Genomic DNA, 27813 nt, shown 5'->3' with positions numbered 1-27813 from the left:
CAGGGGCACTACCCGCCCTCAACCGGAAGTGTTTTGGGCTCCGGTTTTGCCGTCGCCGTGCCCTCTGACCTTTGCCCCGGTCGGGCGGGACTTCCTCTCTCATGTTTACAAGGACTCCGAAGTCAGGCCCGGGACTGAAGTCGTGTGTGTCGAGTTGTCCGGCCCAGGGTTAGCCTTGTCCAAATGCACGGGTTCTCACCTTGTACTGTACGCTCTCCCACGGCAAGTCCGGGAGGACTTGAAGTCCTGAGCGCCCACGTGTGACTGTAGGTCGAGAGAAGGCCATGGACGTGCCGCCACCGTGTCTGTCTGTAGGTCGAGAGAAGGCCATGGAGGTGCCGCCACCGGCATCGCGGAGCTTCCTCTGTAGAGCATTGGGTCCTTTCCCCCGAGTCTTTGCTGCCGAACCTGTGACTGCTGATTCGGAGGCCCTTGAGGAGCGTCAGTGGCCGCCTGCCTTCGTCCCAGAGCCCCATTACCCGGAATCCGGCTGGGACCGCCTCCGGGAGCTGTTTCTCAAAGAGTAAAAGTGCCTAGGGCCTGAGGTGGGGTGGGGGACCGCGAAAGCGATGTCCTTAAGCCTTGGCAGCCTGTGTCAGCCTTAGGACGCCAAGGATAGTGTGTTTCATTTTAAAATTATATTTGGGGTTCTGATCATTGTAACCCAAGCTTATGTCTTTTTTTTTTTCTTTTTTTTTTTTAGACAGGGTCTTGCTCTGTCGCCCAGGTTGGAGTGCTGTGGTGCGATCTCTGCTCACTGCAACCTTTGCCTCTCAGACTCGAGTGAACCTCCCACCCCAACCTCCAGAGTAACCAGGACTACTGGCGTGGGCCACCACGCCCGGCTAACTTTTTAAAATATATTTTTTGTAGACAGGGTTCGTGCCTTGTAGGCCAGACTGGTTTTGAACTCTTGGGCTTAGGTAATCCTCCAGCCTTGGCCTCCCAAAGTGCTGGGATTACAGGCGTCAGCCACCGAGTCGGCCCAAACTTGTACCTTTTTTATTTTTGATTTTTTTGAGATCAAGTCTCTATCACCCAGACTGGAGTGCAGTGGCTCGATCTCAGCTCACTGCAGCCTCCATCTCCGGGTTCAAGCGATTCTCCTGCCTCAGCCTCCCTAGTAGCTGGGATTGCAGGTGCCCACCACCACGCCCTGCTAAGTTTTGTATTTTTAGTAGAGACAGGCTTCACCACATTCGCCACGCTGGACTCGAACTCCTGACCTCAAATAATCTACCTGCTTCCACCTCCCGAAGTGCTGGGATTACAGGCGTGAGCCATCGCAGCTGGACTGCGTCCGGCCTAGAAGGGCAATTATTTTATAGTAACTTAATACTTCAGACAGCTATTTGTTAGATCAGTTTCAGGATGACATCTTGGAAGCTCCATTAGCAGTTCTAGCTTCTTATGCATTTGACAGTAATAAATTGAATTAAATTGTAGCTTTTCCTTGTTACTTTAGATTGGCATGTGCCACCCACTGCATAGTGAACTTTTCCTGTGCGTCTTTTAAAAAGCATTTGTTTATATTTTTAGAGCCAGGATCTTTGCTGTGTTGCTATGCTGGACCTGAACTCTTGGGCTCAAGTCCTGCATAAGCCTCCTAAGTAGTTGTGACTACAGGCATGTGACACTGTGCCCAGCCCAATGCTTTTATTAATATACCCCATCAGAATATTTCATGAAATTATTTAGTAATATAGAGTTTAGATTTTTTGCCTTACATCCACGTTTTTATTCTTTCATACATTGCCCTAAAATGTCACCAGTTGGTGTGATTTCTAAAAGTTAGCTTAAAATTTAAACAGGGAAATATTGGTCTCTCTATCCAACTCACAAATTTTTCCCGTTTATTGGGGTAATATATAGGTGTAATAGTCATCAAATAAAAACACCTTTAAAAAAACTTTTTATTGGAGTAGGAAATGCATTTGAAAAAATGTTTATAAGTATACTGATGAATGAATTTTCACAAAGCGAACATAGCTATACCCAGCACTCAGGAAGAAATGGCAACTGTTATAACATCCCAAAAGCTCCCCTTGTGCCTTTTCCAGTCATTGTCTTTTCAGGAGTTGCCACTATCCTAATTCTAACAGCATAGCTTAGTTTTGCCTGAGACTTATGTTCCTTTTACTATAACTCAACTGTTTCATTCATCTGTGGATTCTGCCTATGATGAAAAATGCAGTGTTAGCATTTGGGATAATTCTGATTATAGAGTTTTTGGAGAGCAATGTCCATAAATTAATTCCAAACAACATTGTCTTTTTGATGTTGTAGTGAACAGCAGAAACTTTCAAAAGAACTTGCTGATATCTGTAAGGCGGCATTGACAGCAGGCGTCTTTGGCATGGTGTATGGAGGAGTACCAGGTTTTGTTAATGCTAAACAACGATACATTGAGCAGAGCCAGGCAGAACTTTATCATAACCGGTTTGATGCTGTGGTATGTATTGGTGGACTAAAGGAATTTGGAGCACACTGACTTAGCAATTTACTTTACACTTAATGGTTCAGTTAGGTTGTGGGGATGGAGGGTTGTTTTAAGATGTCAGAGTAAATAAAGTCTATACTTAGTAACAGTGGAAGTACTAATGCTAAAGTGCCTGCATGTGGATTGAGAGACTACTTTCTTATCTTCAGAAAAGGCATGTTTGGCCTCATCACTGTGGCTTTTCTTTCTGAAATACATTTCTTCCAATCCCCTGCTAAATCATCAAGGCTCGACTGTAACATGTTTACCTCATTCATAAAGCCTCCATGAGTATAAGAGCTCACAATAAAGCAATATTTAACATTTATAACTTGACAGATTATGGAGTGCTAACTTATTTGTTACATCATTAGATCTGTACATCAGTTCTTCTGTGACAATATTATAGCTCAGATAATTTTTTTTTTCTAAATGGAGTCTTGCTCTGTCACCCAGGTTGGAGTGCCGTGGCACCATCTTGGCTCACTGCAACTTCCGCCTCCTGGGTTCAAGGAATTCTCCTGCCTCAGCCTCCCAAGTAGCTGGGACTAGCGTGTGCCACCACGCCCAGCTAATTTTTTGTGTTTTTGGTAGAGATGGGGTTTCACTGTTAGCCAGGATGGTCTTTATCTCCTGACCTTGTGATCCACCTGTCTCAGCCTCCCAAAGTGCTGGGATTACAGGCATGAGCCACTGCACCTGGCTCAAGCTCAGAGAATTTTTAACTTTTTCTTTATTCTTTTTTCCCCCTCCCTTTTAATTCAGCTAAGATGAAAGTGGGTGAAAATTTTTAACCTTTTCTTTTGAAATTATGGCAGGCTTGAAAGTTGCAACAATAGTACAAAGATTTCCTATATACCTTCCATCCAGGTTCTCCAGTTAACATTTTACCATGTATGTTTTATCATTCTCCCTCTGTATAATATGTACTAATTTTTTCTGAACTACTTGACAGTAGGTTATAGACATAATGAATACTTCAGTGTGTATTTCATAAAAACAAGAACATTCGATTATACAACCACTATTATATCAAGATCAGGAAATTAACAATGATATAGTACTGTTATCTTATTTAAAGACCTGTAAATTTTGCTAGTTATCCCACAATATCATTTATTTTAAAAATAAATTTTAAAAAGTTTTTTTTCAGAAGTTAGGTTTGAGTGCTTATTAAAAAATTAATTAAAAATTTTTTTTGGTCTGGTCCAGAATCTGCTGAATTTGCTTGTCATGCAGCTTTGGTCTCATTTAGTCTGAAAGAGTTTCTCTGGTTTTTTTTTTTTGTTGTTGTTGTTGTTGTTTGTTTATTTTTCATGGCCTTGGCTATGGATAATTTATTTTGTAGAATATCCCTCAGTTTGGATTTGTTTGATGGTTTCTTATGTTTGATGGCTTCTCAGGCTGTTTTTTGACAGGAATACCCTAGAACTTATATTAAATCAGAAGCATGTGATATCTTTGTTCCTTTATTGGTGATGTTTACTTTAGTTACTTGGTTAAGATGGCCTCTGCCAATTATACCCTGTAAAATTACTGTTTTCCCTTTGTAATTTATAAGTATTTTGAGTACTTGTTAGTTCCTTTGAGACTATGTAAATATCCTACTTTTCATCAAATTTATTTTCATCAAATGCTATTTTGGCATTTATACTTTTTTAATTTTTTTTTTAAGTTATTTATTCATTTATTTTTTGACACAGGGTCTCACTCTGATACCTAGGCTGGAGTGCAGTAGCACAATCTTGGCTCGCTGCAACCTCCATTTCCCAAGCTTACACAATTCTCCTGCCTCAGCGTCCCAAGTAGCTGGGACTATAGGCATGTGCCACCATGCCCGGCTAATTTTTTTGTTTTTGTAGAGACGGGGTTTTGGCCATGTTGCCCAGTCTGGTCTCAAACTCCTGAAGCAGCATGCCCTCCGTGGCCTCCCAAAGTGTTGGTATTATAGGTGTAAGCCACTGTGCTCAGCCATACACACACACACACACACACACACACACACACACAGATTACAGAGATTTATCCATTGTTAATTCACCGCACTTGCTTTATCTTCTTGCTACTACGTGTACTCTCCCTCTTTGTGTATGTGTTTACACACATGGGAAAACACATACACAATTTGAACGTAACTTTTTTTTTAATCCTTTAAGTCCAGGGGTGCATGTGCAGGATTTGCAGGTTTGTTACTTAGGTAAATGCGTGTCATGGAGTTTTGCTATACAGATTCTTTGATCACCCAAGTATTAAGCCTAGTATCTGTCTATCTATCTATATATCTATGTATATCTATATATATATATATTTTTTGAGGCAGGGTCTTGCTGTTTCACCCAGGCTGGAGTGCAGTGGCGTGATCAAAGCTCACTGCAACCTCAAACTTCTGGACTTCAGCTTTCCTCCTACCTCAGCCTTCTGAGTAGCTAGGACTGCAAATGCACACCACCATGCCCAGCTAATCTAAAATTTTTTTTTTTTTTTGTAAAGACAGTATCTCGCTGTGTTGCCCAGGCTGGTCTTGAACTTGCGGGCTCCAGCAACCCTCCCTCATTGCCTCCCAAAGTGCCGAGATTACAGCTGTAAGCCACCATACCCAGGAAGTTTTAGTATTTAATGATGATTCCTGCCTGAGACAGATATGACTATGTTGACCAAATGGACATTTTCTAAAGTCTATCATTCTTCCTACATTTATTGCTTAGTATTATGCTCTAAGGAAGTGTTTATCCTTCCCCCTCTATTTACTTATTTATTTATCTCTTTATAATTTACTTCTATCAGTAGGGACTCATGGATTCTTATTTTATATTATAGATTTATAATTTGTTACAGGTTGAGCATCACAAATCTGAAATCCTGAATGCTCAGATTCAAAACTTTTTGAGCATCGACATGTCATTCAAAGGAGTTCTCATTGGAGCATTTCAGATTTCAGTTTTTTGAATTTGGGATGCTCAACCAATAAGTGTTAAATGCAGATATTCCCAAATCTGAAAAGATTCAAAATCCAAAACACTTCTGGTCTCAAATATCAGATAAGGGACACTCAACCATTTTCCATCTCCTGATAGGGTACACATGGAACTTTTACTTCAGCCTCAATACTTAAATAATAATATTTCTAGAGATTTTCTAGTATTTCTGTCTGTTTAGGTGTACCTGACGAATCCATAGCTAAAATTCCTCTACCACAGTTCTAGAATAAGGAAAATATGATGGTGTCTTGGAACCTCACAGTTTTTTTAATTAACTTTAGCAATGTGCACATCGTGCTGCCACACGAGGCTTCATTCGGTATGGCTGGCGCTGGGGTTGGAGAACTGCAGTGTTTGTGACTATATTCAAGTAAGTTCACGCTGAATTGTGAGATGGTAAATTTTCTTGATATTGTTTTAGCAGTGTGTCTTATGAGCGGGTGGGATTATGAAAACTGAATACCCACATGAAAGTGATTCATGATACCTTTTTTTCAAGAACTTTTGTTTATATAAATGACTGGCATAGTTTTGGTTTGACATCCATGTCTGGAACACATTGAAGGGGCCTAGGCTAGGACCAGAGATTGATACAGTAGGCTTTTCTAAATCTATTAAGTCAGCGAAAATAACACTCAAAAAGATAAATGGGATATGCTTTAAATATTATATTTTCCTTCTCACTTGTTCCTAGCACAGTGAACGCTGGTCTGAATGTATACCGAAATAAAAATGCCGTAAGCCATTTTGTAATTGCAGGAGGTAAGACATTTTTGTTTATATTTTCCAATCTTCTCAAATACAGCTTAGAAAATATATGAAGACGGCCGGGCGCGGTGGCTCAAGCCTGTAATCCCAGCACTTTGGGAGGCCAAGGCGGGTGGATCCCAAGGTCAAGAGATCGAGACCATCCTGGTCAACATGGTGAAACCCCGTCTCTACTAAAAATACAAAAAATTAGCTGGGCATGGTGGCGCGTGCCTGTAATCCCAGCTACTCAGGAGGCTGAGGCAGGAGAATTGCCTGAACCCAGGAGGCGGAGGTTGCGGTGAGCCGAATTTGCGTCATTGCACTCCAGCCTGGGTAACAAGAGCGAAACTCTGTCTCAAAAAAAAAAAAAAAAAAGAAAGAAAATATATGAAGACTTATAAATCAGAACTACTGAATTCTTTGGTTGGCTTCCTATCACATCTTATCAACATTCATGCAAAATGTCATTATAGACAGTGTTGTGCTTCACCCTTGGTATACTCAATGAGCAAAATAGCAAGGCCCTTTCTTTCTCTAGATTTTAGTGTCTAATATGTATGTGATAAAACAGGTTGCTGTGATAGAAAGTAACAACACGGTGAAACAACGGGATCTCATATGGACAGGGTAATCAGAGAACGCCTTTCTGAGGCAGTGACATTTGAGCTGATACCCAAAGAATGGGAAGGAACAAGCCTTGCAAGGAAGAGGGGACATCAAAGGGGAAGGCTCTAAGGTAATACATTTCCTCAAAAGCAGGTTAATAACCTGGTGAGTGTGAGGGGAACAGTAGCTTGAGATGAGATTGGTGAGGACTATAGGGGACTAGATATTTTATGGTAAGAACTTGGATTTTGTTTTAAAGCTCTCTGCTTCTAGTATATACATCTTTTAAATGAGCATTAAAAATAGAAGGTACAATGGTGACTACCCGGGACTGGATATGGGTTCGGAAGATGTTGGTCAAAGCATACAAAATTTCATTTAGACAGGAGGAATAAGTTCAAGAGTTCCATGTAAAACATGGTAACTGTGGTTAATAACAGTGTAATGTATACTTCACAATTGCTTTTAAAAAGTAGATTTTGGCGGGGCACGGTGGCTCAAACCCATGCCAGCACTTTGGGAGGCCAAGATGGGTGGATCACCTGAGGTCAGGAGTTAAAGATCAGCCTGGCCAACATGGTGAAACCCCGTCTCTACTAAAAATACAAGAAACAGTCAGGTGTGGTGGTGGATACCCTTAGTCCCAGCCACTCAGGAGACTGAGGCAGGAGAATTGCTTGAACTCAGGAGGCGGAGGTTGCAGTGAGCTGAGATCGTGCCATTGCACGCCAGCCTGGGTGACGAGAGAAAATCCATCTCAAAAAAAAAGTAGATTTTAAGTATTCTCACCACGTCCCAGGTTCAAGCAATTCTCCTGCCTCAGCCTCCCAAGTAACTGGGATTACAGGCATGCACCACTATGCTCAGCTGATTTTTTATATTTTTAGCGGAGACAGGGTTTCTCCATGTTGGTCAGGCTGGTCTCAAACTCCCAACCTCCCAAAGTGCTGGGATTATAGGTGTGAGCCACCGTGCCCGGCCTAAATCATGTACATTCTCTTACGTACAAAAACACATACGTATTCTGAACATAACTGTTTTTAAATGTTTTATTTGGAAATAGGCTTACAAAAGGTTGCAAAGTAAGAATAATACAAAGAACAGTCTTTATCCTTCACACACAAAGATTTATCCATTGTTAACTATTCACCACACTTGCTTTATCTTCTTGCTACTATGTGTACTCTCTTCTCTGTGTATGTGTGTACACACATGGGAAAACATGCACAGTTTGAACGTAACATTTTTTTTAACCTTTAAGTCCAAGGGTACATGTGCAGTATATGCAGGTTTGTTACTTAGGCAAATGCATGTCGTGGAGGTTTGCTATACAGATTCTTTGATCACCCAAGTATTAAGCCTAGTATTGGTGGTTTTTCCGGATCCTCAAACAACATTTTAATGAAAACTTTTTAAAATATAAAACTAGAAATAGGCATTAGTAGCATTGGGGCAGCCAGAATGTTTTATTTTTAAATTTGCAAGCAGTTTTACATGGGTCCTGTCTTCCCCCTTTTACTTCCTTACTTGCTCCTACTGTTACATTCTCTGTCATCTACTCTTAAATGTCAAAACTAGGTGGATTTTGACATCGGACACAGTGGCCCATGCCTGTAATTCCAGCACTTTGGGAGGCCCAGGTGGGCGGGTTGCTTGAGTATAGGAGTTTGAGAACAGTCTGGGCAACAAACATGGCAAATCCTTGTCTCTACAAAAAATACAAAAATTAACTGGGCCCTGTCTCTACAAAAAATACAAAAATTAACTGGGCCCTGTCTCTACAAAAAATACAAAAATTAACTGGGCCCTGTCTCTACAAAAAATACAAAAATTAACTGGGCATGGTGATTCATGCCTGTAGTCTCAGCTGCTCAGGAGGCTGAGGTGGGAGGCTGGCTTGAGCCCAGGAGGTTGAGGCTACACTGAGCTGTGATTGTGCCACCTGTTTCCAGCCTGGGCAACAGAATGAGACCCTGTCTCACACACACACAAAAAAAAGTCAAAACCAGTAACCAAGGAATGATATGGTTTTGCTCTTTATTCTCTTTCTACTTCTACTCCTAGTAATTATACTCATTAAATATATGTGGAATCTTTCACCTCTTTTTCCCCAATGCTCCTGTCATATCTTCCCTGTTTCTAATCTTGATGTGTTCTCCCTCTAACCTAGTTACATTTTTAAAATATGAATATGATTTTGCCACTTTTCTGTTTAAAATTCTTCCATAGTTTCCTATCACTTTAATGTCAATTCTTGATCTGGCCTCCATGCACCGCTCTTTTGCCTTCACTTTACGATCTCCTTGGATTTCCCAGCATCTTCTTGCCTTTTGTGAGTCAGTCCCTCTTCTTGAATACACTTTATCACTACCACAATTATTTTGTTCAGCTCCTACTTAACCTTACCTTTCAAAGACTAGATCATTTGTCAGCCCCAGCTTCCCTAGAAAGTTCTCCCTAGCCATTTTCCTATGTCCAGTTCTATTTAGGTGTCTTTGCCCTCTGTTCACATACTTTACTATTTTTTTCTTTGTCTTTGATTTTTTGCAGTTTGAAAATGATATGCTCAGGTGTAATGTTGAGGAGCATTTGCTGCGCTTGGTGTTTTCTGAACTTTTTGGATCTGCAGTTTGTTGTCTGATTTAATTTAGGATAAATCTCAGTTACTGTTTCAGAGATTTCTTTAGCTTTCACTTCTGGTATTCTAATATACTTATGTTTTACCTTTTGTAATTGTCTCACAGTTCTTGGATGTTTTGTTCTATGTTTGTTTGTTCATTTTTGGTGGGGGAGGTCCCCATCTTTTTTCTCTTTGCCTTTTGGTTTTGGAAGTATCTGTTGATATGTCTTCAAGCTCAGGGATTCTTTACTCAGTGGTGTCTGGTCTACTATTCTTCAGTTCTGTTACAGTGGGTTTTTTAATTTGTCTTATTGCTATCATTTCTTTTGATTCTTAGAATTTCTATCTCTCTGCTTATATTGCCCATCTGTTCTTGAGTACTGTCTATCCATTAGAGCCCTTAGCATATTAGTCATAGTTGCTTTAAACTCTTCATGTGTTAAGTCCAGTATCCCCACCATGTCTGAGTGTGGTTTTGGTGCTTCCTCTGTTGGTCTTACTTCCTCGGTCTCTTCAAACTGCTTTTTCCTTTTAGTATGCCTTCTAATTTTTTTCTTGATAGCTAGACATGATGTACCTGGGTAAAAGGAATTGTAGTAAATAGGTCTTTAGTAATTTGGTATTAAGATGTGGGAAAGAGAAAATGTTTTACAGTCCTATGATTAGGTTCTTAGTCTTTTAGTGAGCCTGTGCCTCTGAAATGTTAACTTCACAAGTGCTTTTTCGTTTTTTTTCTCTCCTTTGGTGGAACAGGATACTACAGTGGGTTGGAATGCGTATTTCCCATCTTCCGCATGGGAGACTAGAGCAGGTTGCATTTGGGTATTCCCCAAGTTGGTTAATCTCTGACAAAACCCCAATAGGTTGGGCTGTGCAAAACCATTTATCTTGAGGGCAGGTCTTGGTAAGAATAACAATGTTCTGGCATATTTCCATATGGTTACTTTTCTCCTCCCCCTGCCAGAAGCCTGAGGGATTTTTCTCAGATCTTTACTGGGAGAACTTGGTAGAGCTCCTGGAGTGTGGGAACCCTCTATGACTGGGCCCCCTACAATTTTTAGGTCTTAGACCATTGTACACTGAGCTTCCAGCAATTTACATTTTCCTAATCTGGTACTAGTTTCCATAGAGGTTTCTTCTGCTCGTGGGTTTCTGCTCTAATATGTGATTCTCTGTATTTATCTGTCTGTCTTTCCTATTTAGAGGGCAGTATTTTACCTATGATCTCCCTTCTTTGATGGATTTAAGAAGAGTTGTCAGTTTTTCATTTTGTTTAGCTTTTTACTTGTTGTTAGGAATAAGTGATAAATTCTAAACTTTCTCACATGCCATACCAGAAACTGGAAGTCTCCCTTTCCCTTTTTGCCCCATGTCTTGGCAAGCTGATAAGAAAGCCCAAGTGCTACCTTGATTGACACCAATAGAAAGTTTCAGTCATGCAGGCTCAGGCCTACATGAGGGAACTCTTGCTGTAGCCCCACCATCTAACCAGTGTAAAACCACAAGCCAGTCACTTACCCTTCAGGCTCTCAAGCCATTCTGGGACATGCTTGGGATCTTGCCTTGCTCTCCCTCAAAGCCTCATTATATATATAATAATCCTTTTGGCATTCTTTTAGTACATCTCGGTAGTTTGGCATCTCAATATCTGATTCAAATTTTGGGAGGGGGGTTTATTGTCTCTGGAGGGTAACCCACAATATCTTGCATGTAGAAAATCCAAATGAATTGGCTGGGTGTGATGGCTCACACCTGTACTCCCAGCACTTTGGTAGGCCGAGATGGGTGGATCATCTGAGGTCAGGAGTTCAAGACTAACCTGACCAACATGAAGAAACCCTGTCTTTACTAAAAAATACAGAATTAGCCTAGTGTGTTGGCAGATGCCTGTAATCCCATCTATTCAGGAGGATGAGGCAGGAGAATTGCTTGAACCCAGGAGGCAGAGGTTGTAGTGAGCCAAGATATCACCATTATACTCCAGCCTGGGCAACAAGAGCAAGACTCTGTCTTAAAAAAAAGAAAAAGGCCAGGTGCAGTGCCTTACACCTGTAACCCTAGCACTTTGGGAGGCCAAGGTGGGCAGATGACAAGATCAAGAGATTGAGACCATCCTAGCCAACATGGTGAAACCCCTTCTCTACTAAAAATAGAAAAAAAATTAGCTAGGCATGGTGGTCTGTGCCTGTAGTCTCAGTTACTAAGGAGGCTGAAGCAGGGGGATTGCTTGAAACTGGAAAATGGAAGTTGCAGTGATCCGGGACTGTACCACGTCACTCCAGCCTGGCGATAAAGTGAAACTCTATCTCAAAAAAAAAAGAAAATCCAAATGAATTAAGAAAACCATTGGAAGGCCAGGTGCAGTGACTTGTGCCTGTAATCCCAGCGCTTTGGGAGGCCAAGGCGGGTGGATCTCTTGAGGTCAGGAGTTCGAGACCAGCCTGGCCAACATGGTGAAACTCCATCTCTACTAAAAATACAAAAATTAGCTGGGTGTAGTGGTAAACGTCTGTAATCCCAGCTACTTGGGAGGCTGAGACAGGAGAATTGCTTGAACCCAGGAGACAGAGGTTGCAGTGAGCTGAGATCACGCCACTATATTCTAACCTGGGCCACAGAGTGAGATTCCATCACAAAAAAAAAAAAGGTTAAACATAATTTACTGTGCAACTCAGCAATTCTGTGTCATCCATTCAGTTGGATATTTTCATCAGTAAAAACAAACTGTTACATGCTACAAACATGCTACAAACTTCAAAAACATTGTTAAGTGAAAGAAGCTAGACACAAAAAACTTCAAAATATATAATTCTATTCATATGAAATGTCCAGAATAAGTAAATCTATAGAGTTAGAAAGTACATTAGTGATTACCTGAGGTGAGACTGGGAACCAGGAGTAACCACAAATGGGCATGGGGGATCTTTCTGTAATGATGGAATCATTTTAAAATTGGATTTTAGTGATGGTTGCATAACTAAATTTTTTTTTTTTTGTATAACTAAATTTTTTTGCTAAAAATTACTGAATTTTACATTTAAGTGAATTTTGGGTTATGTAAATTATACCTCAATAAAAATTAAAAATACATTAATACAGAAGGGGAAAAAGACAGTGCTTTTAGATAGGAGGAAGCAAAATTGTGTTTGTAGATAATATTTTAAAAGATGACTTGAAAAATTGTTGCTAGTCATTAAAGTATAAAAGAAATGGGGGAATAGTTGATAGTTTACAGTATTGTTCTACTTTATAAACTGAAAGCAATTCAAATCTAAATCAGACTTTAAAAAAAAACTTGATACAATGTCTAAATTATATCTAAAATGCTGATTATATGAGCATAGCAAAGATATTTCAGAGAAAAATAATGAGGGGCCTTGCAAGTGTAAAAGTAAAATGTGTATAAAGTTTCAGTAAAAAGGACAGTGAGGTATTGGTACATCTGTGGAATGGAATTCAAAGATCAGGAACAAAACCAAGCACACACAAATAAGTAAAGGTGCATGGGGAGGAATGCCAGATATAGGTGAAGGGGAGGAAGGCAGCAAATCACACTGCCACGTGTGTACCTATGCAACCATCTTGCAAGTTCGTCACATGTACCCCAAGACCTAAAATGCAATATAAATAAATAAATTAATTAATAATAATAAAAATGTTGAAGGGTAAAAAGAAAAAACAAGTAAAGGTGATATTTCAGATTTTTGGGGAAAGAATAGACCATTTATGAGCTGGAACAATTATTAACTATTTGGAAAGAAATTATAACTATTCAGTACAATGATGTTAGTTAACATTTATTATGGTGCTTACGTAAAACATCCACAAAAGATTAGGGAAAATACATATATACATAGGTCTCTGATTTCTGGGTGAGAATCTAAATAAATGTGTACATATACACAATTGACCTTTGAACAACACTGAAAACAGCTTTGAACACGACAATGCTGACTTCTGCCCTGTGCAGTTGAAAAATCCACGTATAACTTTTGACTCCCCAAAAACCTAACTGCTAATAGCCTACTGTTCTCCAGAAGCCTTAACAATAGCATAAACAGTTGATTCACACATAGATTGGTATCTACATATATTTCATGCACTTAAAGACATACATTTTTCTTCATTTTTTTGGTATTTCTAGACTAGACTGTGAGTTTTTTTCAAATTACTGCTATTTATTGAAAAAAAAAATGTGGCTGGGGATGGTGGCTCATGCCTATAATCCCAGCATTTTGGGAAGTCAAGGTGGACAGATCACTTGAGGTCAAGAGTTTAAGACCAGCCTTGCCAACATGGTAAAACCCCGTCTCTACTAAAAAATACAAAAAATTAGCCAAATGTAGTGGCGTGCACCTGTAGTCCCAGCTACTTGGGAGACTGAGGTAGGAGAATAACTTGAACCTGGGAGGCTGAGGTTGCAGTGAGACAAGATCATGCCATTGCACTCCAGCCTGGGCAACAGAGTGAAACTCTGTCTTGGAAAAAAAAAATCATGTATAAGTAAATCTGCACAGTTCAAACTTATGTTTATCAACTATATATTTTTAAGTATAAGAATTAGGAAATATATAGGAAACACAGTTTGGCCACATAAAAGTTTTAAACTTATCTATGTCATAAATACTATAGAAGACATTAAATGTAAACAACTCCAAAACAATATTATGGGCAGGTAATGTTTAAAAGCCCTAATACATCAGAAAGAAAGGATAGCTCAATTGAAGCTTGGACAAAGGACATGAATTTATAATTCATAGAGGTACCACAAATAACTTGCAAACCTAAGGAAAAACAACTGCTTTTCTCTACTAATCAGAGAAATGCAACTTAAAATTACATACCACTTCTGTCTTATCAAATTGGAAAAAATAAACTAAGAGAATGCAAAAGACTAGATTACTTGCATACTTTTATTTGGAAAATAAGTTTATGCATCCTTTTCAAATAGCAGTTTAGTAATTTAAGTCAAAAGCCTTAAAAACATTTATACTGTTTGACCCAGAAATTTCATTTCTGTGAGTTTATTCTAAGGAAACAAATGTATAAAAAGATGATTTGTGGAGGGATTATCATCCCACCTTTATTTAAAGTATCTATAAACAGAAAACCTACATATTAGACAAAAATTTGTGGTACCTCCATGCAGTGGAACCATGAAGAAGAAAACTTAGTGATACAGAATTTAATAATATGTTCTGTGAAAATTTTAGTATGTACCGCATGGCCCCAGTTTTTTGTTTTTTGTTTTTTTAAATTTTGATTGGAGGATTAGAAAAAAGGACTAACTCATTACTCTAGGTAATGGGATCAAAGATGATTTTGGTTCTTGTTTGGAAATTTTTAAAAATGAATATATAGTACTTAAAAATGGAAATCTCAAATGTTATTTCTTTTGTTTTTTGAGACAGAATCTTATTCTTTCACTGAGGCTTGAGTGTAGCGGTATGATATCTGCTCACTGCAGCCTCTACCTCCAGGGTTCAAACAATTCTCATGCCTCAGCCTCCTGAGTAGCTGGGATTATAGGCCTGCACCACCACACCCGGCTAATTGTTGTATTTTAGTAGAGACAGGGTTTCACCCTGTTGGCAAGGCTGGTTTAGAACTCCTGACCTCAAGTAATCTGCCCATCTTAGCCTCCGAAAGTGTTGGGATTACAGATGTAAGCCAGTGTGCCTGGCCTCCAATGTTATTCTTTAAAAAGTGTTACCACCTTAGATGGCATTAGTTGCATTGTGCACAGTGAAAGGAAAATGAATGAGCATGATTGATACACAGTCCCAGCAGAAAGGAAAGTCTCTCTGTGCTCTGGTCACCAGCATTGTAGGCCAAATGCTGCTTGCTAATATTGCCCTGCCTAAGTAGTGCTGTATAGGAGTACAGAGAGTGAGTCTAGGGAAGGGCATAAACTGGAGGGGTTAGTGAAGGTTTTTTTCCTTTTTTAAATTTTCCTTGAAGAAAGAAGAAAGAAAGAGAAAGGGGAAAACGTTATCAATTTTTAAAGGAGAGATGGGCAAAAATGAAGCAGAATGATTGGATCCATAGAATAGACTGGAGATTTATTTTTGTAGAAGGGATGTTTCTTCCTTTGAATCTGCAGAGTAGATGGGAAGCTACCTGTGTTGGCATTTTAGATTCAGAAAATATTGGCTGTAATAATATTTTAACATTGGGTTTAGAAACCTCACTTAGGGATTTGTGCCCTTTTTATAGAAGGAAAATTTTTAAATGGGGTTCTAGTATTTAAAGATGAGTTAATATTGCCTTTCTTGTTTTTAAATAGCTGTCACGGGAAGTCTTTTTAGAATAAACTTAGGCCTGCGTGGCCTGGTGGCTGGTGGTATACTTGGAGCCTTGCTGGGGTAAGCATTAACATGGTTTGGTTTTAAATTGGCACAGCTTTCATTAATGCCTTGCCTATTGAAAAGTCTCACTTATTTTCAAAGAAAATTTAGTCCTTAGAATCGACAAAAGATCTCTAGTCTTGTATTGGCAGTAGCTTTGACTGTCCAGTTCTAATTCTACCCCAATAGTTTATCTTATTTACAGTTTTTATTTATAGTTTATTTTACTTTAAAGTTATCACATTTTACTTAAAAGTTATCACAATAAATAACAATGATTCAATACACCTATCTAAGATAGGGCCCTTATTCAAAATTCCGTTTTACCGGGTAAAACTGTTTAAATATTGCTAACACCTGAAACTATAGTTTGAACAGAGGTATTTATGGGAGCAGGGAAAAGCTAACAAATAGTTACCAGCATCTCCTTCCTTAACAAGCCCTCCCTCCCTCCCTTTCTCCCTTCCTCCCTTCCTTCCTTTTGTATTTTTAGTAGAGACAGGGTTTTTAAAAAAAGGTTATTCCCCAACTTTTTACTTTGAACAATTTCAAACCTACAGAAAAATTGAATTGATGAGTACATTGAAACCCTATGTACCCTTCACCTAGATTCGCCAATTATTAGCACCTTGCCGATGTTTTCTATATCTCTGTGTATGTGTGGGATGTGAATATATTTCTTTTTCTTTCCTTTTGCTTCTTGGCTAAACTGATTGAGAACTCGTGACATTTTACCCCCATATATATCAGCATATATTTTCCAGGATGAAGAGTACTCTTCCATGAAATCATAATACAGTTGTCACAGTAAACATAGTGCGTAGTGAAAGGAAAATGAGTGAGCAACTATCTAAGTTAGGGTCTATATTCAGAACTCCTCAATTATCATACTAATGCCCACAATGTTTCTCCATTTTGTTTGATTATCCCATCATGATTAGATTTATGTTTAATGTGTTTTTCTCAGAAATACAACATAGGCGAAGTTGTAGCCTCAGCATATCACATCAGGAGATAATTCTGTTACCCATTATAAGTAATATTAACTTGAGTTACTTGATATATTGGTTTTCTGCTGCTGTGTAACAAATTACCACAAACTGAGCATGTATTGCATATAAAACAACACCCTTGTAGTTCTGTAGATCAGAAGTCTGGCTGGGTTTTTCTGCCCAAGGTTTTACAAAGCCAAAGTCAAGGTCTTGGCCGGGCTGGGCTCTTACCTGGAGGCTCTGGGGTAGAATCTGTTTCCAAGCTCATGTTCTTGACAGAATTTAGTTCCTGGTGGTGGGGCACAGTGGCTCACACTTATAATCCCAGGACTTTGAGAGACCGAAGTGAATGGATCCCTTGAGGTCAGGAGTTCAAGACCAGCCTGGCTAACATGGTAAAACCGGGTCTCCACCAAAAATACAAAAATTAGCCAGGCATGGTGGCAGGAGCCTGTGATCCCGGATACTCAGGAGGCTGGGGCAGGAGAATTGCTTGAACCCAGGAGACAGAGGTTGCAGTGAGCCAGGATCATACCACTGCACTCCAGCCTGGGTGACAGAGCGAGACTCCATTTCAAAAATAAAAAAAAGAATTTAGTTCCTTGTTCCTGGAGGTCTGAGGTTCCTGTTTTCTTGCTGCCTGTCAGCCAGACTATTCTCTGTTCCTGGAGGCCACCCACATTTCTCGTCCCAAGGCCCCTTCATGTTTAAGCCAGCTGCAGCACATTGACAACTCCAAATACTTTGAATCTTCAGCTTCCACTCTGCCACCAGCCAGGGAAAATGCTGCTTTTAAGTGTTCACTCAGATCTCTGTCTCCTTTTTCATTACCTCAGATTCAACTAATTAACAACCTTAATTACACTTCTAAAATCAGTTTTTTCATGTAAGATAATATAATCATGGGCATAATACCATATTCATAGTTAAGGGATTAGGCAGGAAATTTGGGGGGACCACTTTAGAATTCTGCCTACCACACATGGTTCTGGTGTTATCTGTTCGGTGTCTCCATTGCAAAGATATCTTTTTCCTAAAGTGATTAATTAGTAATCTGGAGGGTAAAACTGTGAATATTCTGCTCTCCAGCTATCTTTTCATCATGTGTTTTTAGTGATACATTGACAATCTGTGCTGTAATCAGTTGGTTACTAGAAAGGTGGTGGTAAAATGTTTATGAGCTAGTTGTGTCAGTCCTTCTGTTTTTATTAGTTGCTGCTTGACTAGAAGAGTTCTTCCTCCCTCACCTGTTCACCCCTTTGTCTACTTCCTTTTAAGGAGACGATCATACTATAGATTTAATGACTTCTTAAAAATCAGTATGTCATAATCTACAGCTGCCATTACTTTTGTTGTAATGTTAATATACCAGTTTGGTTTGAAGGGAAAAGTTGTAGAAGTTAGCAAGAAAAATATTTTTTATTGTGGTTATAAACAAATAGCATAACATTCACGATCTTAACCATTTTTTTTTAAGTGTACAGTTCAGTAACACTAAGTATATTCACATTGTGCATGAGATCTCTAGAACATTTTCATCTTGCGAAATGAAACTATATCCATTAAAAACTAATTTCCCCTCCCCACACCCCCCAGCCCTCAGCAAACATATTTTTTACTTTTTGTTTCTATGATTTTGACTACTTTAGATACTTCATATGAGGAATCAGACAGTATTTATCTTTTTGTGACTAGCTTATTTTGCTTAGCATAATAATATCCTTGAGGTTTATCTAATGTGACAGGATTGCCACTTTTTTTTTTTTTTTTTGAGACCGAGTCTCGCTGTGTCACCAGACTAGAGTGTAGTGGCGCGATCTCAGCTTACTACAGCCTTTGTCTCCTGAATTCAAGTGATTCTCCAGCCTCAGCCTCCTAAGTATCTGGGATTACCCACCACCACACCCAGCTAATTTTTGTATTTTTTAGTAGAGACGGGGTTTCTCCTTGTTGGCCAGGCTGGTCTTGAACTCCTGGCCTCAGGTGATCTGCCTGCCTTGGCCTCCCAAAGTGCTGGGATTACAGGCATGAGCCACTATATCTGGCCTGCCCTCCTTTTTAAGATTGCACATAATATTCCATTGTATGCGTATATTGCATTAACTATCCGTCAGTGGACATTTAGGTTGCTTCCACTCAGCAAAAATAGTTTTTAACATGAGGTTAAATTATGGCTGGAGGAAATTTAAGGTATGTGAAGGTCAAATACTCCTAATTGGAGAACACAAGAACCAAACTCTTTATCACTATAATAATTATTATCTAAATCAGTTTCTCAATAGGTTGCTATTGGCATTGTGGGTGAGACAGTTATGGCAGACTCTTGAACTTTAGGATATTTTGTTGGTCCCATCCCCAAAAGCCAGTATAGCATCCCTTTCTCAATCAAAAATGTCCTCTACATTTCCTGTCTCCTAGAGGAGCTGGGGCCATTCTGAACTAGAAATTTCATTTCATCTTTGGTGTGGGGCTACTTATTAGAACTTGTCATAAATATATTTTTTTCCCTCTTTGTTTTGATTTACTTCTCATTTCTCATAAAAACAGCCAGTTTCTAGATCTGTTATTTTATTATATATCAGCTAACTTTAGAAGGTTGTAGTGATTGTCTTTCTCTGTTGTTCGGACCAGGGAAGAGATACCGCAATTTTTTTTTTTTTTTTAATTTTACAAGGACACTTTAATTCTCAAGTGTTCCTATACCTGATAGTGAACAAGTGGCTCTGGTGTTGCTCACGCCTTAGCAGAGAATCTCACAAGTTGCAAGGTCTAATAACTCTTTTTTCCTAAGCTTTTCCTCTCCTTTCTTCTCAGCACTCCTGTAGGAAGCCTGATGATGATAGTTCAGAAATACCGTGGTGAGACTGTTCAGGAGAGAAAACAGAAGGACCGAAAGGCACTCCATGATCTAAAACTGGAAGAGTGGTAAGGAACATGTTAAGCCCAGGGAATCTTGGCTATCTTATCCCCAGGCCTTATATAGTGGCACTCTGTTAAACACATGTACTCTAAACTGCTACTCAGTTCCAAGAAGACTTTATTTTTACTGAATACAACTCATACTATACATTGTATTTTAATCTATTTAAAGAGAATGGAAAAATGAAAGACATTAATTTTAGTTTTAATTTAATGAAGATCTTTCTTTGTATATGTTCTTTTTAAGTTAAAATGTTGTAAATTTTATTTGCTTGCATGTTTTTTCTTTTCCTATGTTCTTGACTGCATAGGAAGTTACCTAAAGAGAATATTCATCAAGGAGTGAGGTTTACTTGGCTTATTTAAAAAGTACATCCTTTGCTGGGTGGGGTGGCTCACTCCTGTAATTCCAGCACTTTGGGAGGCCAAGACAGGTGGATCACCTGAGATCAGGAGTTCAAGACCAGCCTGGCCAACATGGTGAAACCCCATCTCTACTAAAAATAAAAATGTTAGCTGGGCATGGTGGCACACACCTGTAGTCCCAGCTACTTGGGGAGGCTAAGGCAGGAGAATCATTTGAACCCCAAAAGCAGAGGTTTCAGTGAGCTGTGATTGTGCCACTGCACTCCAGGCTGGGCCACAGAGCAAGACTCCATCTCACAAAAGAAACAAGTGACATTCTTTTTTATACATACATACGTAAGTAACATACAGCATGTTAAGTCTCCACAAAGATTCTTTTTCTTGCTGTAAACACAGAGGAATTAGGTGGACAGTGGCTGTTCATGCACTGAATGCCACTGAGGAGCATGGAAACTTTTACCTGTTGCATCTAGTAATTTCCTGGGATGCAATTTGTGGGGTAGGACAATCAGACTCATAGCAACTTTGCACAGATTCTATATGTAAGATCAATATAACAGGCTGCCATCTAGTGCTCCTAAGTACAAATGATTCTCACTAGCTCAGCTTCCTGGGTACCTAAGATAGCACTGGCTGCTGCTGCTGTTGCTGTTTGGTATTATGATTGGATAGATGAGAAATCATTATTTTCTAGTGTTTTTAGTTGAAACTTCACGTTTCTGCTAACCACACACACATGGAAATTCTACTTAGGTGCTATATGAGAAAAAAGCATTGATTTTGGATTTCAAGGTTTCAATGAAACCTTGAAAACTGGGCCTAAAATCGAGCTAAACTATCAGTTTGTTCTGTGATCTTAGATATTTTCCTTAACTTCAAGCCCTCAGGGTTTTTTTTAGCTATTCTAAGGAACAGAATTATACCACCTTGTTCAGTGTTTGTTTTATTCCTCCTTTTTTGTAGTAAAAGGTAGGTGGGACATGCAGTTATCTAGGTTCTAGGGTACACTTAAAATTCTGAACTGATAAAATTGGACATTATAGAAAATTAAAAGGATGAAAGCATTCCCTAGGTGTCAGACTTCTTTTTTGTTTTTTGAAAAGGAAGCTTTGAGAAAGAGGTTAGAAAGGTAAGGAATGTATATTGGCTATTTGACATTGATACAGGATGTTATAGAAGAATTAGCATTTGGAAAAATATGAACACATAACTATTTCAATTTTAAACGTAGGGGTGGGTGCAGTGCTCACACCTGTAGTCCCAGCACTTTGGGAGGCCAAGATAAGCAGATCACTTGAGGTCAGGAGTTTGAAACCAGCCTGTCCAACATGGTGAAACCCCGTCTCCACTAAGAATACAAAAATTAGCTAGGTGTAGTGGCATGCATCTGTAATCCCAGCTACTTGGGTGGCTGAGGCAGGAGGATTGCTTGAACCCAGGAGGCAGAGGTTGCAGTGAGCTGAGATAGTGCCACTGAACTCCAGTTTGGGCCACAGAGGCCACAGAGCAAGACTCTGTCTCAAAAACAAACAAACAAAATAAATAAATAAATAATTTTTAAAAAGTGAATGAAAAATTAAAAACTGCAGAAGTTTGTCAGTGGTTTATAGATCAGTGATTTTTGAGATGGTAGAGCTTAAGAATGGCTGGCAAAGGCCATTCTAAGGTCATTCACCTGGAGTTTCCACCACGGGCAACCCTGCCAATTCTAGTGGGTGAGCTGCCATGTGCACCCCCTGAAGACTAGCCGACCTGGTGCCACCATTTACCTCCCCCATCAGGTTAACAGCAGATTTGCCAACAGAAGCCTTACAGGTCAGGAGAGAATGAGTTAATACATTCAGAGTGCTGAAAGAAAAAAAAAACAAACTCCTACAAGAGTGTTATACGTAGCAATGCTATTCTTCCAAAATGAAGGAGAAATAGTCTTCCCAGGACAGGCAAACACTGAGGGAATTTATCACCATTAGACTGTCTTGTAAGAAATGCTTAAAGAACTCCTACATCGGAATGCAAAAGTACAGTAGCTACCATTATGGAAATACATGAAAGAATAAAACTCACTTGTAGAGCAGATGCACAAATAAGAATGAGAAAGGAATCAAACCTTATAATTACAAAAATCCGTCAACCATGAAAATAAATAGTAGGGGAAGAAAGAAACAAAGGTTATACAAAACAACCAGGAAACAATTAACAAAATTACAGGAGTAAATCCACACCTATCAATAACAACATCGAATGTAAACAGTTTAAATTCCCCAGTTAAAGATTTAGACTGGCTGAATGAATTAAAAAAAATTTACAGACTCAACCATATATTCTGACTACGGAAACTCACTTCACCTGTAAAGGTACAGATAGGCTGAAAGTAAAGGGATAGAAAAGGATGTCCATGCAAATGGAAATCATACATGAGGAGGAATAGCTATACTCATGCCAGATAAAATTGGCTTTAAATAAAAAAATATAAAAAGAGACAAGGTCATTATATAGTGATAAAGAGATCAATTCAGCAATAGGAAATAACAACTATAAATATATATACACCCAACACCGGAGCATCCATATATATAAACAAATAATATTAGAGCTAAAGGGAGAGATAAACTCTAATATAGTAGCTGGGGACTTCAGCACCATACTCCCAGCACTGGACAGATCATCTAGACAAAATCAACAAAGAAACATCAGACTTAAACTGTACCGTAGATCAAATGGATCTAACAAACATTTATAGAACATCACATCTAACCTCTGCAAAATACACATTTTTCTTTTTCTTTTCCTTTTTTTTTTTTTGAGATGTGGTCTTGCTCTGTTGCTTGAGTGCAGTGGTATGATTTTGGCTTACTGCAACATCCATCTTGCAGGCTCTAGCAATTCTCCTGCCTCAGTCTCCTGAGTAGCTGGGACTACAGGCACACACCACCATACTTGGCTAATTTTTGTATTTTTATTAGGGACAGGGTTTCACCATGTTGACCAGGATGATCTCAATCTCTTGACAATCTCTTGATCTCTTGATCCACCTGCCTTGGCTTCCCAAAGTGCTGGGATCACAGGCATGAGCCACTGCACCTGGCCTTTTTTCTTATCTTGGAATGTACAAGTATCAAAATTTTTAAAGGTCAGAATAATGTCAAGTATTTGTGCAAATACACAGAAATTAAATAACATGCTCCAGAACAACCAATGGGTCAATGAAAAAATTAAGAAGGAAATTTAAAAATTTCTTGAAACAAATGAAAAAAGAAACACAACATACCAAAATATATGAGATACAGCAAAAGCAGCACTAAGAGGGAAGTTTACAGCAATAAATTCCTCCATCAACAAGTAGAAATATTTCGAATAACCTAATACTGCACCTCAAAGAACTTGAGAAACAAGAACAAACCAAATGTAAAATCAGTAGAAGGAAATAAAAAGATCAGAGCAGAGCTGAATAAAGTAGAGACTTAAAAAAAAATACAAAAGAGCAACTAATGAAAAGTTGGTTTCTTGAAAATAAACAAAATCAACAAACCAGTAGTTAGAAAAAAGACCCAAATAAATAATGTAAAAAACAAAAAACGAGACACTACAACTGATACCAGGGACATTGTCAGTATCAATACAGAGTACTATGAAACAACTGTATTCCAAGAAATTGGAAAAGCTACAGGAAATGATACATTCTTGAGCCCATAAAATCTATCAAGATTGAGCCAAGAAGTAATAGAAAACCTGAACAGACCAATAACAAGTAACAAGATTGAACTGGGATCAAAAGTCTCTCAAAAAAGTAAAGTCCAGAACCACGTGGCTCCATTGCTAAATTCTGCCAAGCAGTTAAAGGAGAATTAAGACCAATTATCAAACTATTACAACATAATGAAGATGAGAGAATTCTTCCAAACTCGTTCTACAAGGCCATCATTACCCTGATACCAAAACCAGACAAGGGTACATTAAATAAATAAATAAATAAATAATCTACAGGCCAATATATTTTACAAAACAGTTCTTAACAAAATACTAGCAAACCAAATCCAATAGTATATCAAAAAGATTATACATTGTGAACATGTGTGACTTATCCTAGGGATGCAAGGATGGTACAACATACACAAATCAATAAATGTGGTATATCATATAAACAGAAGGAAGGACAAATGCCATATGATCATCTCAATAAATGCAGAAAAAGCATTTGGTAAAATTCAACACCCCTTCATGATAAAAACTTTCAGAAAGTTAGGGACAGAAGGACTATTTCTCAGTACAATAAAGGCCATATATGACCAACTCATATCTAATATACTGAGTAGGGAAAAGTTGAAAGCTATTCCTTCAGAGAACTGGATTGAAGTAGGAATGCCCACTCTTACCAGTCTTATTCAACGTAGTATTAGAAATCTTAGCCAAAGCAGTTGGGCAAGAAAAGGAAATAAAGGGCATTGGAGGCCAGGCACAGTGGCTCACACTTGTAATCCCAGCGCTTTGGATGGCCAAGGCGGTCAGATCACTTTAGGTCAGGAGTTTGAGACCTGCCTGGCCAACAGGGTGAAACCCCATCTCTACTAAAAATATAAAAATTAGCTGGGTGTGGTGGTGCACACCTGTAATCCCAACTACTTGGGAGGCTGAGGTAGGAGGATTGTTTGAGCCTGGGAGGTGGAGGTTGCAATGAGCCAAGATAGTGCCATTGTACTCCAGCCTGGGTGACAGAATGAGACAAAAGAAAATAAGCTGGGCACAGTAGTACATACCCATAGCCCCAGTTACTTGGGAGGCTGAGGCTGGAGGATACCTAGAGTCCAGGAATTCGAGGCAGCAGTGAGCTATGATTATGTCACTGCACTCCAGCCTGGGCAACAAAGTGAGACCCTGTCTTTTTTTCTTTTTTTTTGAGATGGAGTTTCACTCTTACCGCCTAGGCTGCAGTGCAATGGTGCAGTCTTGGCTCACTGCAGCCTCCACCTCCTGAGTTCAACTGATTCTCCTGCCTCAGCCTCCTGAGTAGCTGGGATTACAGGCACATGCCACCAGGCCCAGCTAATTTTTGTATTTTTAGGAGATTTGGGGTTTCACCAGGTTGGCCAGGCTGGTCTCAAACTCTAGACCTCACATGATCCACTCACGTTGGCCTCCCAAAGTGCTGGGATTACAGGCATGAGCCACTGTGCCCGGCTGTGACCCTATCTCTTGAGCGGGGGAGAAGCTTGAGGGGAAACTTGTATTTCTCAAAAAGTACATAAAAGTGGCTAAGAAGTATATGAAAAAGTATTCAGCATAAATGCTAAATTGGGGTGATGATTATCCCAATTAGAATGTCTCTTTTAAAAAAGGTAAAATAAGTTTTGGCAAGGATACAGAAAGAAAAGGTAACTCACATACTTTTGATAGGAATGCAAATTAACACAGCCATTATAGAAGTAGTATGGCAGTTCCTCAGAAAACTAAAAACAGAACTACTGTATGATCCAGCAGTCTCCCTGGTGGGTATTTAACCAAAGGAAAAGAAACCAGAATATCAAAGAGTTATCTGCACCGCCACCCTTATTGCAGCACTATTTGTAATAGCCAAGATAGGGAGTCAATGTCAGTGTCCATCAGCAGATGAATGGGTAAAGGAAATGTGGTATATATGTACCGTAGAATACTATTCAGCCATAAAAAAGAATGAGATCCTTTCATTTGTGGGAACATGGATGAGCGGAGGGCATCGTTATGTAAAATAAGTCATCCACAGAAAGATAAATACTGCATGTTCTCTCACTCATGTGAAGCTAAAAAAAATGGGCTCATAGAAGTAAAGAGTAGAATTATGGTTACTGGAGGTTGGGGAGGGAAAAGGAAGGAGTCTAAGGAGAGGGAATTTAAGGGATTGATTAATGGACACAAAATTACAACTAGAACAGTGGCCTAAGTTCTAGTGTCTGTGGCATTGTAGGATGTCGATAATTAATAATAATTTATTGTGCATTTTCAAGTAACTAGAAGAGAGGATGTTAGAATGGTTTCAATACTAAGAAATGATCAATGTTTGAGGTGACACATGATACATATGCTAATTACCCTGATTTGATTATTACACATTGTGTATGTATGAAAATATTACTTTGTGTGCCATAAATATGTACAGTTATTAGTATCGATTTTAAAAAGAATGGATAAAAATAAATCATAGTCAGGAAAGAATACTTTGGCAGAATTAAAGTGTCAAAATTGTATGGCATGTGTGTGTGTGTGTGTTTGTGTGTGTGATATTTCTAAGGAGAGTTAATTCAGCAAATGTTTAAGTGTCTTGTATGTGCCTACTTGAAAATAATACAGGAAGGCCAGGCACGGTGGCTCAGGCCTGTAATCCCAGCACTTTGGGAGGCCGAGGCAGGTGGATCACGAGGTCAAGAGTTGGAGACCATCCTGGTCAACATGGTGAAACCCCGTCTCTACTAAAAATACAAAAAATTAGCTGGGCATAGTAGCACGTGCCTGTAATCCCAGCTACTCAGGAGGCTGAGGCAGGAGAATTGCCTGAACCCAGGAGGCGGAGGTTCCGGTGAGCTGAGATCGCACCATTGCACTCCAGACTGAGTAACAAGAGCGAAACTCCATCTCAAAAAAAAAAAAAAAGAAAGAAAATAATACAGGAAAATCAAACAAATTGAGAGTAAAAAAAAATTGCCTTAATGAGCAGAAAATATAGAAAACTGACTATAGAGATACAGAACAAATGACCAAATCTGTTTGTGAAGAGTTGAGAAGAAACTTTAGGTAACCCCAATAATCACTGAAGGAAGACACTAATACTTGATTTAGAAACAGAACTGATCTATTATTTGGAAATTAGATTTTAACTCTTCATAAATATAAATCTATAATGTTGTCCTATCTGACTTTTCTCTACCTAGAATTACCATTGTTATATCCTTTTTACAGTTCCTACAAGATCTAGTCACAGAGTTTAAGAGTTGCAGGGTATTTACAGTCCCCCAGCCTTGGGAGCAAGAGGACGGCGAGACTTCAAGCTTTCACACCTTAGCACAAAGTGTGTCAGTTCCCACACATCACTCCTGTAAGAACTCTAGGACCCAGCATACTAGGAATATTTTATGGATCAGAGCTGTCACAACAGTATCCATTATAGTAATGTAGAAGTCATAATTAGCTTGTGAGGTTAGGCAAAAGAATGAAGTTACTGTATTTGAACTGCAGGGAGCAGTGTTTGCTCCTACGTTGTTATACCAAAGCACAGAGAAAAAGACAAAGCTGTCCATTTTGTTTTAAATTCATAAGAACTAAAGAAATGGAGCGGTATTTGATTTATCCTTTTTATTTGATTACAGGAAAGCCAGATTACAAATTACTGCATGCCTCCCTGAGCAAATTGAAAGTAGCTTACAGAAAAATCAACCTGAGGATGATGCTAAGAGAATTGAAGCACTGCTAAACCTTCCTAGAAACCCTTCAATAATAGATGAAGAAGACGAGGACTGAAAGTACTCTGAACTTAAAACTCAGTGGAGAATTGACCGGAGCTATGCTGCCATGTCTGTTGAGTTTACAGTTCGTATATTTATTCATGTCGTTTTTTAAAAGGGTATTCTGGAAGGAGGAGAGGAAAAAACCAGGTAAGGCAAATAGTCTGTGAAACCCTTGGGTCCTGGAGCTGTGTGAGGCTAAATGTGTAGTAGTGTTTGGTTTAATCTTAATAAAAATCAGAGATGATTTCTTTGCCACTTGAAATAAAATACAAATTCAACAAAAA

The 27813-nt window shown here is 39.0% G+C and overlaps 1 protein-coding gene across 2 annotated transcripts; it reads left to right on the top strand.

Annotated features, from left to right (window-relative positions):
* Nucleotides 1-78: 78 nt before the first annotated feature.
* On the top strand, nt 79-27813 carry TIMMDC1 (translocase of inner mitochondrial membrane domain containing 1). 2 transcript variants are annotated; one of them, XM_002758780.7, is made up of 7 exons: nt 79-523; nt 2287-2452; nt 5739-5827; nt 6152-6219; nt 15720-15798; nt 19587-19697; nt 27392-27813. In XM_002758780.7, exons 1-7 carry the CDS (start codon nt 285-287, stop codon nt 27540-27542), a joined length of 903 nt encoding a protein of 300 aa, XP_002758826.2. In that variant the 5' UTR covers nt 79-284; the 3' UTR covers nt 27543-27813. The 2 variants fall into 2 exon arrangements, with proteins under 2 accessions (XP_002758826.2, XP_078208200.1); XM_078352074.1 differs by lacking the exons at nt 2287-2452; nt 5739-5827; nt 6152-6219; nt 15720-15798.

The sequence above is a fragment of the Callithrix jacchus genome, chromosome 15 (assembly GCF_049354715.1).
Source record: "Callithrix jacchus isolate 240 chromosome 15, calJac240_pri, whole genome shotgun sequence".
NCBI lineage: Eukaryota > Metazoa > Chordata > Mammalia > Primates > Cebidae > Callithrix > Callithrix jacchus.
Note: the sequence above shows the minus strand (reverse complement) of the source record. Positions and strands in the feature narration are given on the sequence as shown.

What these genes read in the sequence shown, in the direction of transcription:
- TIMMDC1 (XM_002758780.7), top strand. Translation starts at nt 285, where the DNA reads ATGGACGTGCCGCCACCGTGTCTGTCTGTAGGTCGAGAGAAGGCCATG. An exon ending in CGGGAGCTGTTTCTCAAAGA is followed by an intron (nt 524 to 2,286) that starts GTAAAAGTGCCT and finishes TTGATGTTGTAG; the next exon opens with TGAACAGCAGAAACTTTCAA. An exon ending in ATACTTGGAGCCTTGCTGGG is followed by an intron (nt 15,799 to 19,586) that starts GTAAGCATTAAC and finishes CTTTCTTCTCAG; the next exon opens with CACTCCTGTAGGAAGCCTGA.